Source organism: Saccoglossus kowalevskii, chromosome 14 (assembly GCF_978046115.1).
Source record: "Saccoglossus kowalevskii chromosome 14, keSacKowa6.1, whole genome shotgun sequence".
Lineage (NCBI taxonomy): Eukaryota > Metazoa > Hemichordata > Enteropneusta > Harrimaniidae > Saccoglossus > Saccoglossus kowalevskii.
The window spans coordinates 32172001-32186244 of NC_140654.1; the positions used below are offsets into that span (position 1 = coordinate 32172001).

The window sequence follows — 14244 nt, forward strand, 5'->3', positions numbered from 1 at the left end:
AGGACTGCATCTCACAACCCTGTGATTGCCAGTCCACAGTGATAACCATTGTACCATGGTATAGCCATGACTCCTTCTCACAACCCTGTGATTACCAGTCCACAGTGATAACCGTTGTACCATGGTATAGCCAGGACTGCATCTCACAACCCTGTGATTGCCAGTCCACAGTGATAACCATTGTACCATGGTATAGCCAGGACTGCATCTCACAACCCTGTGATTACCAGTCCACAGTGATAACCATTGTACCATGGTATAGCCAGGACTGCATCTCACAACCCTGTGATTGTCAGTCCACAGTGATAACCATTGTGCCATGGTATAGCCAGGACTACTTCTCACAACCCTGTGATTGCCAGTCCACAGTGATAACCATTGTACCATGGTATAGTCAGGACTGCATCTCACAACCCTGTGATTGCCAGTCCACAGTGATAACCATTGTACCATGGTATAGTCAGGACTGCATCTCACAACCCTGTGATTGCCAGTCCACAGTGATAACCATTGTACCATGGTATAGTCAGGACTGCATCTCACAACCCTGTGATTGCCAGTCCACAGTTATTACCATTGTACCATGGTATAGCCAGGACTGCATCTCACAACCCTGTGATTGCCAGTCCACAGTGATAACCATTGTACCATGGTATAGTCAGGACTGCATCTCACAACCCTGTGATTGCCAGTCCACAGTGATAACCATTGTACCATGGTATAGCCATGACTCCTTCTCACAACCCTGTGATTACCAGTCCACAGAGATAACCGTTGTACCATGGTATAGCCAGGACTGCATCTCACAACCCTGTGATTGCCAGTCCACAGTGATAACCATTGTACCATGGTATAGCCAGGACTGCATCTCACAACCCTGTGATTACCAGTTCAGTTATATATCCATTGTACCATGGTATAGCCAGGACTGCATCTCACAACCCTGTGATTGCCAGTCCACAGTGATAACCATTGTACCATGGTATAGTCAAGACTCCATCTCACAACCCTGTGATTACCAGTTCAGTTATATATCCATTGTACCATGGTATAGCCAGGACTGCATCTCACAACCCTGTGATTACCAGTTCAGTTATATATCCATTGTACCATGGTATAGCCAGGACTCTATCTCACAACCCTGTGATTACCAGTCCACGGTGATAACCATTGTACCATGGTATAGCCAGGACTCCATCTCACAACCCTGTGATTACCAGTCCACAGTGATAACCATTGTACCATGGTATAGCCAGGACTGCATCTCACAACCCTGTGATTGTCAGTCCACAGTGATAACCATTGTGCCATGGTATAGCCAGGACTACATCTCACAACCCTGTGATTGTCAGTCCACAGTGATAACCATTGTACCATGGTATAGTCAGGACTGCATCTCACAACCCTGTGATTGTCAGTTCACAGTGATAACCATTGTACCATGGTATAGTCAGGACTGCATCTCACAACCCTGTGATTGCCAGTCCACAGTGATAACCATTGTACCATGGTATAGCCAGGACTGCATCTCACAACCCTGTGATTGTCAGTCCACAGTGATAACCATTGTACCATGGTATAGTCAGGACTGCATCTCACAACCCTGTGATTGCCAGTCCACAGTGATAACCATTGTACCATGGTATAGTCAGGACTGCATCTCACAACCCTGTGATTGCCAGTTCAGTTATATATCCATTGTACCATGGTATAGCCAGGACTGCATCTCACAACCCTGTGATTACCAGTTCAGTTATATATCCATTGTACCATGGTATAGCCAGGACTGCATCTCACAACCCTGTGATTGCCAGTCCACAGTGATAACCATTGTACCATGGTATAGTCAAGACTCCATCTCACAACCCTGTGATTACCAGTTCAGTTATATATCCATTGTACCATGGTATAGCCAGGACTGCATCTCACAACCCTGTGATTGCCAGTCCACAGTGATAACCATTGTACTATGGTATAGCCAGGACTCTATCTCACAACCCTGTGATTACCAGTCCACAGTGATAACCATTGTACCATGGTATAGCCATGACTCTATCTCACAACCCAGTGATTACCAGTCCACAGTGATAACCATTGTACCATGGTATAGTCAGGACTGCATCTCACAACCCTGTGATTGCCAGTCCACAGTGATAACCATTGTACCATGGTATAGTCAGGACTGCATCTCACAACCCTGTGATTGCCAGTCCACAGTGATAACCATTGTACTATGGTATAGCCAGGACTGCATCTCACAACCCTGTGATTACCAGTCCACAGTGATGACCATTGTACTATGGTATAGCCAGGACTCTATCTCACAACCCTGTGATTACCAGTCCACAGTGATAACCATTGTACCATGGTATAGCCAGGACTCCATCTCACAACCATGTGATTACCAGTCCACAGTGATTACCATTGTACCATGGTATAGCCAGGACTCCATCTCACAACCCTGTGATTACCAGTCCACAGTGATAACCATTGTACCATGGTGTAGCCAGGACTGCATCTCACAACCCTGTGATTACCAGTCCACAGTGATAAACATTGTACCATGGTATAGCCAGGACTGCATCTCACAACCCTGTGATTGCCAGTCCACAGTGATAACCATTGTACCATGGTATAGCCAGGACTCCATCTCACAACCCTGTGATTACCAGTCCACAGTGATAACCATTGTACCATGGTGTAGCCAGGACTGCATCTCACAACCCTGTGATTACCAGTCCACAGTGATAACCATTGTACCATGGTGTAGCCAGGACTGCATCTCACAACCCTGTGATTACCAGTCCACAGTGATAACCATTGTACTATGGTATAGCCAGGACTGCATCTCACAACCCTGTGATTGCCAGTCCACAGTGATAACCATTGTACCATGGTATAGTCAGGACTGCATCTCACAACCCTGTGATTACCAGTCCACAGTGATAACCATTGTACTATGGTATAGCCAGGACTGCATCTCACAACCCTGTGATTACCAGTCCACAGTGATGACCATTGTACTATGGTATAGCCAGGACTCTATCTCACAACCCTGTGATTGCCAGTCCACAGTGATAACCATTGTACCATGGTATAGTCAGGACTGCATCTCACAACCCTGTGATTACCAGTCCACAGTGATAACCATTGTACCATGGTATAGCCATGACTGCATCTCACAACCCTGTGATTGCCAGTCCACAGTGATAACCATTGTACCATGGTATATCCATGACTGCATCTCACAACCCTGTGATTGCCAGTCCACAGTGATAACCATTGTACTATGGTATAGCCAGGACTGCATCTCACAACCCTGTGATTACCAGTCCACAGTGATGACCATTGTACTATGGTATAGCCAGGACTCTATCTCACAACCCTGTGATTGCCAGTCCACAGTGATAACCATTGTACCATGGTATAGTCAGGACTGCATCTCACAACCCTGTGATTACCAGTCCACAGTGATAACCATTGTACCATGGTATAGCCATGACTGCATCTCACAACCCTGTGATTGCCAGTCCACAGTGATAACCATTGTACCATGGTATAGCCATGACTGCATCTCACAACCCTGTGATTGCCAGTCCACAGTGATAACCATTGTACCATGGTATAGCCATGACTGCATCTCACAACCCTGTGATTGCCAGTCCACAGTGATAACCATTGTACCATGGTATAGCCAGGACTGCATCTCACAACCCTGTGATTGCCAGTCCACAGTGATAACCATTGTACCATGGTATAGCCAGGACTGCATCTCACAACCCTGTGATTACCAGTCCACAGTGATAACCATTGTACCATGGTATAGTCAGGACTGCATCTCACAACCCTGTGATTGCCAGTCCACAGTGATAACCATTGTACCATGGTATAGCCATGACTGCATCTCACAACCCTGTGATTGCCAGTCCACAGTGATAACCATTGTACCATGGTGTAGCCAGGACTGCATCTCACAACCCTGTGATTGCCAGTCCACAGTGATAACCATTGTACCATGGTATAGCCAGGATTGCATCTCACAACCCTGTGATTACCAGTTCAGTTATATATCCATTGTACCATGGTATAGCCAGGACTGCATCTCACAACCCTGTGATTGCCAGTCCACAGTGATAACCATTGTACCATGGTATAGTCAAGACTCCATCTCACAACCCTGTGATTACCAGTTCAGTTATATATCCATTGTACCATGGTATAGCCAGGACTGCATCTCACAACCCTGTGATTGCCAGTCCACAGTGATAACCATTGTACCATGGTATAGCCATGACTGCATCTCACAACCCTGTAATTGTCAGTCTACAGTGATAACCATTGTACCATGGTATAGCCAGGAATCCATCTCACAACCCTGTGATTGCCAGTCCACAGTGATAACCATTGTACCATGGTATAGTCAAGACTCCATCTCACAACCCTGTGATTACCAGTTCAGTTATATATCCATTGTACCATGGTATAGCCAGGACTGCATCTCACAACCCTGTGATTGCCAGTCCACAGTGATAACCATTGTACCATGGTATAGCCATGACTGCATCTCACAACCCTGTGATTGTCAGTCTACAGTGATTACCATTGTACCATGGTATAGCCAGGACTCTATCTCACAACCCTGTGATTGCCAGTCCACAGTGATAACCATTGTACCATGGTATAGCCATGACTCCTTCTCACAACCCTGTGATTGTCAGTCCACAGTGATAACCATTGTACCATGGTATAGCCAGGACTGCATCTCACAACCCTGTGATTACCAGTCCACAGTGATAACCATTGTACCATGGTATAGCCAGGACTGCATCTCACAACCCTGTGATTGCCAGTCCACAGTGATAACCATTGTACCATGGTATAGCCAGGACTGCATCTCACAACCCTGTGATTGTTAGTCCACAGTGATAACCATTGTACCATGGTATAGCCAGGACTCCATCTCACAACCCTGTGATTACCAGTTCAGTTATATATCCATTGTATGGTACATCCTTACATCCACAATGTTAATGTGGCAACCATAGTTGATGATTTTTTTCAGAATTTTCAGAAGTCAAAAAGACTCAATTTTTATTCCATGCATAAATTTTAGAAAACAATTCTATTTTCTGGGTCTTTCATTTTATCATTGACTTCTATATATTTATGTTAGATATCTTAAAATTGCTGTCAAAACAGACATTAGTACTTGAAATGCAAGAAAAGTATTCTACTTCTAAGTGGATGTATCAATTTGTTGTTCAGGTGAACTCCCCAGCATATCCCGCCGACAGTTTTCACCTGTATTTCTACAGTGACCTGCCAGCAGTGGGTTATAAAACCTACTTCATCAGCATTGGTGGCAGCAACAGTACACTGCAACATCATAAAGCCACAGAGGGCAAAGTTCACAGGCAGCCAATTAGACTACTTAATAATAAAAAGCTGAAAAAGAAGACAACTGGCATTAGTAACAATTGTTATGATGTAACGTTTGATGAAGGAACCAGTCTGTTGTATTCTATTACTGATAAGTAAGGAAATGTATTACATTCATTTATATAGCTACTACTATAGTATATCTGTGTTAGAAGCCACAGCTTCTATTAAAATGGTATAATGCAACAGATAGGGATGCTGCTTCTATTTTTGGTTCTCAATTGTTCAAAAAGAATGGATGTGACTTCTATGAGGGACGCTGCTTCTAATACAGATTTTACGGTACCAATACTGAAAGTGTTTGACTCAGATTTGGTGACTCTGGAATTATTTCTATTTGAGTCTGATTTGAACAGGCTCTTCATGTCTCTATACCTACATTAGCCCTATATGAATTGTGTTCAAGCCTGAGAACTAAAGATCAGCAACCAATCATAATTCATTTTAGAGAGAGCTGTTGAGTAAGTCACACTCTCATTGGATAATAATCCTGCCTGGATGTGATTTGCATAATATTCTTTTGTTCAGAAGAAGTTTGTACTCTGGTAACCAGAATTAAAAGTTACTGAAGTCAAGGAATTACACTAAGGCTATACAATAAATCACACCCATACAAGAATACATATACCAGACACTATATGCATATTGTCAGAAACCTTAGATATCAAGGAGTAGAACTGTGTTATACAAAAAGTTACTCATTCTTTAACAAACTTTTGTAATGTCAATATACATGTATATGAAAGTTCTAAAACTGTTTGAATCATATTTAAATGTTTTTTTTAAGCATGATATATTTGATTACTTAATTTTTTATTTTATTTTTATAATTTATTTGAAGAACAAGTGATAAAACTGTTAAAATAAGTCACTTATTCAAGGAGTACAATTCTAATTACGATGTAACCCATGGCATTGTATCTGATAACTATGTATTTCGACCAATGGGGTCAGCTCGTATGGTCACTGACAACAAGGTAGATCTCCAGCTAGTAAAAGGACAGTATGTGCAGGAAGCCAGACAGAGTTACTACAGGTAAGATGACATTACAGTTGATAACAATAGTAACATATTAACAGGACATGCATGTCTGGTGAGTCCCACACAACAGTGTTCCCAATTTTAAAATCCAGTAATCAATTGACAGACAGTATTTGGTCAAAATCAAAGTAAATCTTTTGGCCTATCATTGAAGTCTTGAAGATGTGAGTCGTACTAGATACTGGTATTATTGTGTATCATTGTTTGCAGCCATATTAGTACATTGTATGTACATAATAGTGATCCGATTGTTACATGTCTAGTACCGAAAATAAAAAAAGCATACATTACAACATGTACAAGTTGTCAAATTTTTCATTTAATACTACGTCCTCAGCATCGATGTGTCAACTGTGGCACTTTAATTTTTTTCAAATCTACCATAAAAATTACAAAAAAAATTATATATTTGTCATAAAAAAATATGTATGCATGAAAGAAATAATTTCAACTTGATTAGATTGCTATGTATTCTATTCTATTTTATTGCATTTCAGTACATGTAGTATTATGTTTTGTTATCAGTTTTCTTGAGCCAAACATCAGTCGGTTTTCTGTTATTGTACGTTTATTTAACACACCTCCATTACAAGCCAAGGATGATGAGACTTTATGTGGACATATTGAATTGCAGTTTAGAGTTGGACCACTCTCTATCAACAAGGAACTTATAACAAGGTAAGAGAATTATTCAATAGTTGATTAACAAATCAAGAGTTGATTAACAAGGGCTTGTGGCTATATGATGTATTCAAATCTCATTTAAATCTCACACTCAAGTAATACCGGTAGGTATCATATACATTTGTTTCATATGGGTCAAATGTAATAAGAATTTGTTGATGTTCTATTCAATTTAGGAATTTTGCAATTTGATGATTTGAGTGCATTTGTGAGAACACCATTTTCCAGAAAGTCATGTCTCTAAGACTCCCCAAGTGATTGTCAATATGACTCAACAGGTTTCCAAATAAAAGTCATGTCTCTAAGACTCCCCAAGTGATTGTCAATATGACTCAACAGGTTTCCAAATAAAAGTCACTGTGACTCTCAAGGACCCCAATAAAAGTCACTGTCTTCCTAAGAAGACAGCTAGTGAAAGTCCCTGTGACTTTTTAGAACATCTCATGAAAGTCACTGACTCCAAATGACCATAGTGAAAATCATATTTTTCTCTAGAAACTATTGAAAATCATTGTTTTGCCCTAGGAACCAATGAAATTCAGTGTGTCTTCCTAAGATCACAGGGAAAGTCCCAATGCGATAATGTGACCTCTTATGTCATTTGGGTTTTCTACTAACCTATCAATAACACAGTGTGACCTCTGTTATGTCATTTAGGTTTTCTACCAACCTATCAATGACAGTGTGACCTCTGTTATGTCATTTAGGTTTTCTACCAACTTATCAATGACACAGTGTGACCTCTGTTATGTCATTTAGGTTTTCCACTAACCTATCAATAACACAATGTAACCTCTGTTATGTCATTTAGGTTTTCTACCAACCTATCAATGATACAGTGTGACCTCTGTTCTGTCATTTAGATTTTCTACCAACATATCAATGACAGTGTGACCTCTGTTGTGTCATTTAGGTTTTCTACCAACCTATCAATAACACAGTGTGACCTCTGTTATGTCATTTGGGTTTTCTACTAACCTATCAATGACACAGTGTGACCTCTGTTATGTCATTTAGGTTTTCTACCAACCTATCAATGACACAGTGTGACCTCTGTTATGTCATTTAGGTTTTCTACCAACCTATCAATGACAGTGTGACATCTGTTATGTCATTTGGGTTTCTACCAACCTATCAATGACACAGTGTGACCTCTGTTATGTCATTTAGGTTTTCTACTAACCTATCAATGATACAGTGTGACCTCTGTTATGTCATTTAGGTTTTCTACCAACCTATCAATGACAGTGTGACCTATGTTATGTCATTTAGGTTTTCTACCAACCTATCAATGATAGTGTGACCTCTGTTATGTCATTTAGGTTTTCTCCCAACCTATCAATGACACAGTGTGACCTCTGTTATGTCATTTAGGTTTTCTACTAACCTATCAATGACAGTGTGACCTCTGTTATGTCATTTAAGTTTTTTACCAATCTATCAATGATAGTGTGACCTCTGTTATGTCATTTAGGTTTTCTACTAACCTATCAATGACACAGTGTGACCTCTTATGTCATTTAGGTTTTCTACCAACCTATCAATAACACAGTGTGACCTCTGTTATATCATTTAGGTTTTCTACCAACCTATCAATGGCAGTGTGACCTCTGTTATGTCATTTAGGTTTTCTACTAACCTATCAATGACAGTGTGATCTCTGTTATGCCATTTAGGTTTTCTACCAACCTATCAATAACACAGTGTGACCTCTGTTATGTCATTTAGGTTTTCTACCAACATATCAATGACAGTGTGACCTCTGTTATGTCATTTAGGTTTTCTACTAACCTATCAGTGACAGTGTGACCTCTGTTATGTCATTTAGGTTTTCTACCAACCTATCAATGACAGTGTGACCTCTGTTATGTCATTTAGGTTTTCTACCAACCTATCAATGACAGTGTGACCTCTGTTATGTCATTTAGGTTTTCTACTAACCTATCAATGACAGTGTGACCTCTGTTATGTCATTTAGGTTTTCTACCAACCTATCAATGACAGTGTGACCTCTGTTATGTCATTTAGGTTTTCTACCAACCTATCAATGACAGTGTGACCTCTGTTATGTCATTTAGGTTTTCTACCAACCTATCAATGATAGTGTGACCTCTGTTATGTCATACAGGTTTTCTACTAACCTATCAATGACAGTGTGACCTCTGTTATGTCATTTAGGTTTTCTACGAACCTATCAATAACACATTGTGACGTCTGTTATGTCATTTAGGTTTTCTACCAACCTATCAATGACAGTGTGACCTCTGTTATGTCATTTAGGTTTTCTACCAACCTATCAATGACACAGTGTGACCTCTGTTATGTCATTTAGGTTTACTAGCAACCTAGATACAGTGTGACCTCTGTTATGTCATTTAGGTTTTCTACCAACCTATCAATGACAGTGTGACCTCTGTTATGTCATTTAAATTTTTTACCAACCTATCAATGACAATGTGACCTCTGTTATGTCATTTAGGTTTTTTACCTACATATCAATGACACAGTGTGACCTCTGTTATGTCATACAGGTTTTCTACTAACTTATCAATGACAGTGTGACCTCTGTTATGTCATTTAGGTTTTCTACTAACCCATCAATGACACAGTGTGACTTCTTATGTCATTTAGGTTTTCTACCAACCTATTAATGACACAGGATGACCTCTGTCATGTCATTTAGGTTTTCTACTAACCTATCAATGACACAGTGTGACCTCTCATGTCATTTAGGTTTTCTACTAACCTATCAATAACACAGTGTGACCTTTCATGTCATTTAGGTTTTCTACTAACCTATCAATGACACAGTGTGACCTCTCATGTCATTTAGGTTTTCTACTAACCTATCAATGACACAGTGTGACCTCTCATGTCATTTAGGTTTTCTACTAACCTATCAATAACACAGTGTGACCTCTCATGTCATTTAGGTTTTCTACTAACCTATCAATGACACAGTGTGACCTCTCATGTCATTTAGGTTTTCTACTAACCTATCAATGACACAGTGTGACATCTCATGTCATTTAGGTTTTCTACTAACCTATCAATGACACAGTGTGACCTCTGTTATGTCATTTAGGTTTTCTACTAACCTATCAATGACACAGTGTGACATCTGTTATGTCATTTAGATTTTCTGCCAACCTATCAATGACACAGTGTGACCTCTCATGTCATTTGGATTTTCTATCAATGACAGTGTGGTCTCTTATATCATTTAGGTTTTCTACCAATCTAACTAATGGAAAAGTCATCTACACAGATGAGAATGCTTACCAGATGATGAAAAGAAATTTCAGAAAAAACACTACAGAACCTATTGCACAGGTATGCATATATTTACATTATTAATGAGCTGATTTGCATAATTCAATTTATAACTATACATTTTTATTCATGGTAAACTATGACACAAAGTTTTATACATTTAAAATGTTTATTTTGTTACATCGGACATTGAAGTGATATATTGTATGACAGAAATATTGTCAATGATCAATTTATCATTCTAATGTTTTTATTAAAGTATCATTATAGATGTTCAAGCGTTCACCCAAACCAAGTGTTAAAAATGTTAGAATATTTAAATTTGCCTTTGGTAGAGACTGATTCAGTGTATTCAGTTGATGTTTAGAAAACATGCACTGCCATGCAAAATGTAATTCTTTTTCTCTTAGAAAGACGTCACTTCTAAAAAAGATTTCTTCACATTGCCACTACACTATATTGGTCATGGGATGGTACCTTATAAAGTGTGAATGCAATATAAACCTTAATTAGCTTTTACCTGGCTTAAAGCTAAATAGCTAAATGAACATATTAATCTCCATAATTATGTAAATACTAAAATCAATAAATTATTGATAAAAATGATATTCATTTTTTTATGGGAGTTAATTACTCACTTTGTACTAAATACTCACTTTGTACTAAATACTCACTTTGTACTAAATACAAACTTATTTACTTGATTATTATTTACATACTCTCCACATTATTATTTATTAGAATTACTACCCAATGGTTAGCACAGCTTACATTGAAGATGAAAAAAAAGATTTAAGATTGACATTATTATCTGAGAGAAGCCATGGTGTCAGTAGTCTTACAGATGGTCAAATGGAGGTAAGCCACTCTCAAAAATGTATTTCATCTATTGCTTGTTGAAGTGAAGGGGTCGTCAGCTGCACTCGAAAGGGAAGTGAGTTCTAAGGGATGATAACAAAGCATGCTAAAATTGCAAAAGCTGACAGTGGATGCCTATTTGTAAACAACAATATGCTGTGTCCAACTCCCTCGCTTAAGCTTCAAAAATGAACAGAATTTGTCACTGGTGAGCATTTGGTCTGAAAATCATCAACAAATTAGAATGTGTATTTATTTATGAGTGAAATTTAGCAGCTATAAAATTGATTGAAATTCATAACAGGTTTGCTGGTATTTATAATTACATTTGTTATATACCAGTACATTTAATGTCTGTACATTTTCTTTAAATTCCCCAGTTGAATTTTGGGGGATTGGTAAATGTTCCAGTTGAATTCTGGGTGATTGGTCAAATTCAGTGTAATTAGTTGATTTTCACTTGAGTGGTGGAACATTCCTTGTTCTCAAAGTAACATAGTTGCACACAATTCACAGACATTAACTGGTCAACGTAACGTGAAGTCTTATAATTGCCACCTGCTTTCCACTTTTGGACACTTAGATTAGTAAAGTCTTTGTAGTTAGTGCGTCTGCGTATTTGTCTGTTCCACTGATGTCTCAGAGCCAGAATGTGACAAATATGTAATGACAGTTTACATACAAACTCCACTATGTATATGTGACTCACTGTGTACCATTTACTAAATAACCAACCTTCTCACATTTCCAGGTGATGTTACACCGTAGACTTATCAATAACCAAGAAATGGCACAGAATTACAATCTCACTTTGAATGATACTTCTGTTGTAATGCCAACCCTCTGGTTGTTACTTGGCAACAAAGTAAGATCATCATACCTGCAACATCGTGGATGGCTAGAGCTGGAGAATCCGCCTGTTGTAATTGTTATAAACCAGAGTTGTAATGACGAACTGAAAGAACTTGGTAAGTACAGTACAGTTATCGCGTAAGCTTTGCCTGCACTTCAGCTCAGGTTTGCTTCACCATCGCGTCATTATGGCATTGTTATGGCTTCAGCATCGCATCAATATTGCGACATTAAAAAGTTAGGTGATTATTGCTTTGCTTCATTGTGGTCTCATTATGGCGACAATGTGGCATCAGCTTCACATCATCAAACAAAGAAGTAATTTACCTATGTAAACTATACTGAGAAGTATCATAGTTAGCCGTATATGTATTCACACAGATACTCTTTGTTGTCTTACAATGCTGAGAAGTATCGTAGTCAGCCGTATATGTATTCACACAGATACTCTTTGCTGTCTTACAATGCTGAAAAGTATCGTAGTCAGCCGTATATGGATTCACACAGATACTCTTTGCTGTCTTACTATGCTGAGAAGTATCATAGTCAGCCGTATATGCATTCACACAGATACTCTTTGCTGTCTTACAATGCTGAGAAGTATCGTAGTCAGCCGTATATGGATTCACACAGATACTCTTTGCTGTCTTACAATGCTGAGAAGTATCATAGTCAGCCGCATATGTATTCACACAGATACTCTTTGCTGTCTTACAATGCTGAGAAGTATCATAGTCAGTCGTATATATATATTTATTCACACAGATACTCTTTGCTGTCTTACAATGCTGAGAAGTATCATAGTCAGCCGTATATGTATTCATATATGTATTTCACGCAAAATCATGCTTGACCCTGTCCAATTATCAAGATTGACTGTTTAAGTTCGGCGACGAATTGTTTTCTTGGCGGCTATTGAAATCAAACATGTAGACACTAGAAAGAGATTGTTGGAGGAAGATAAAGTGTTGGATTCTAAAAATTTGATCGGCAAGTTTTTAAAGCGTAATGGCATCGTACTATGTTTTTTTAGTCCCCATTCGGACGCAGTCCGAAAACTGGGACTAATGGATTGTGTGTCTGTGTTTCTGTGCAACCGTGCGTATGTGTGTCCAGACCTGTATCTTAGATATACCTGGACTAATTACATTCAAACTTCACACATACATCATACATACATCATAGAAGATCTCAAAAATAGAGCCATGAAAGCATGCTTCAAAATGAACCAAATGTTGTTCTCCGAAAACTACATTCCAGTAGAAATCCACTTAAAGATGTTTGATGCAATGATCAAACCAATGTTGCTGTACTGTAGTGAAATTTGGTCCGATTGCATTATTAACAAAGGAAGGTTTTTGGCAAATCTCAACTCACCCATGGAAAAATTACATATTAAATTCTGCAAGTCCTTATTAAAAGTCAACAGCAAAGCAACAAATTTAGCATGCTTGCTTGAGCTTGGTAGGCTTCCACTTGCCATCTCAAGTATAAGGCAAATGTTGAAATATTGGATGCGATTAAACGACATGGATCATAATACATTAGTTCATGAAGCTTACCAGCTGGGCATACAGCTAGATGATGCAGGCGTACAAAATTGGGTAACAGGAATAAAAACCATCCTAAACTTTCTAGACCTTGGCGACGTATGGACACAATGTAAACATAACAGCAATTACAGTCTACTTCATCCAATCTTAGATAGACTCATTAAACGTTTTAAAACAGTCGCTGAAAACAGCATATATGATGACAATAAATCTAAAAATCATAAAAACAAACTTAGAACCTACAGATTACTGAAAAAGGATTACACCTATGAAAAATATCTAACAGTAGTTAAAAATCCCAACCATCGGTCAGCCCTAACAAAACTACGTATAAGTGCCCATACCTTACCGATAGAAATGGGGCGGTACAAAAATATTGACATTAGCCATAGAAAATGCAAAGTCTGTGATCTTGATGAAGTAGAAGACGAGAAACACTTTCTTCTAAAATGCAAACTACACCAAGAGGAGAGGATTAAACTGTTCACTGAACATAACTTATCCTCAGCTGGTGTAGCTGAGGAAGAAATCATGATAAAAATT

At 38.8% G+C, this 14244-nt stretch overlaps 1 protein-coding gene across 1 annotated transcript in view; it reads left to right on the forward strand.

Moving 5' to 3' along the window:
• Positions 1-14244, forward strand: part of LOC100368169 (epididymis-specific alpha-mannosidase-like) — a 103550-nt gene that overhangs the window by 70692 nt on the left and 18614 nt on the right. Inside the window, exons 11-16 of the mRNA XM_085508137.1 lie at positions 5266-5534; positions 6281-6475; positions 7007-7159; positions 10393-10498; positions 11180-11296; positions 12048-12264. Coding sequence (XP_085364263.1) covers positions 5266-5534; positions 6281-6475; positions 7007-7159; positions 10393-10498; positions 11180-11296; positions 12048-12264 — 1057 coding nt within the window. The remainder of the gene's footprint in view (positions 1-5265; positions 5535-6280; positions 6476-7006; positions 7160-10392; positions 10499-11179; positions 11297-12047; positions 12265-14244) is intronic.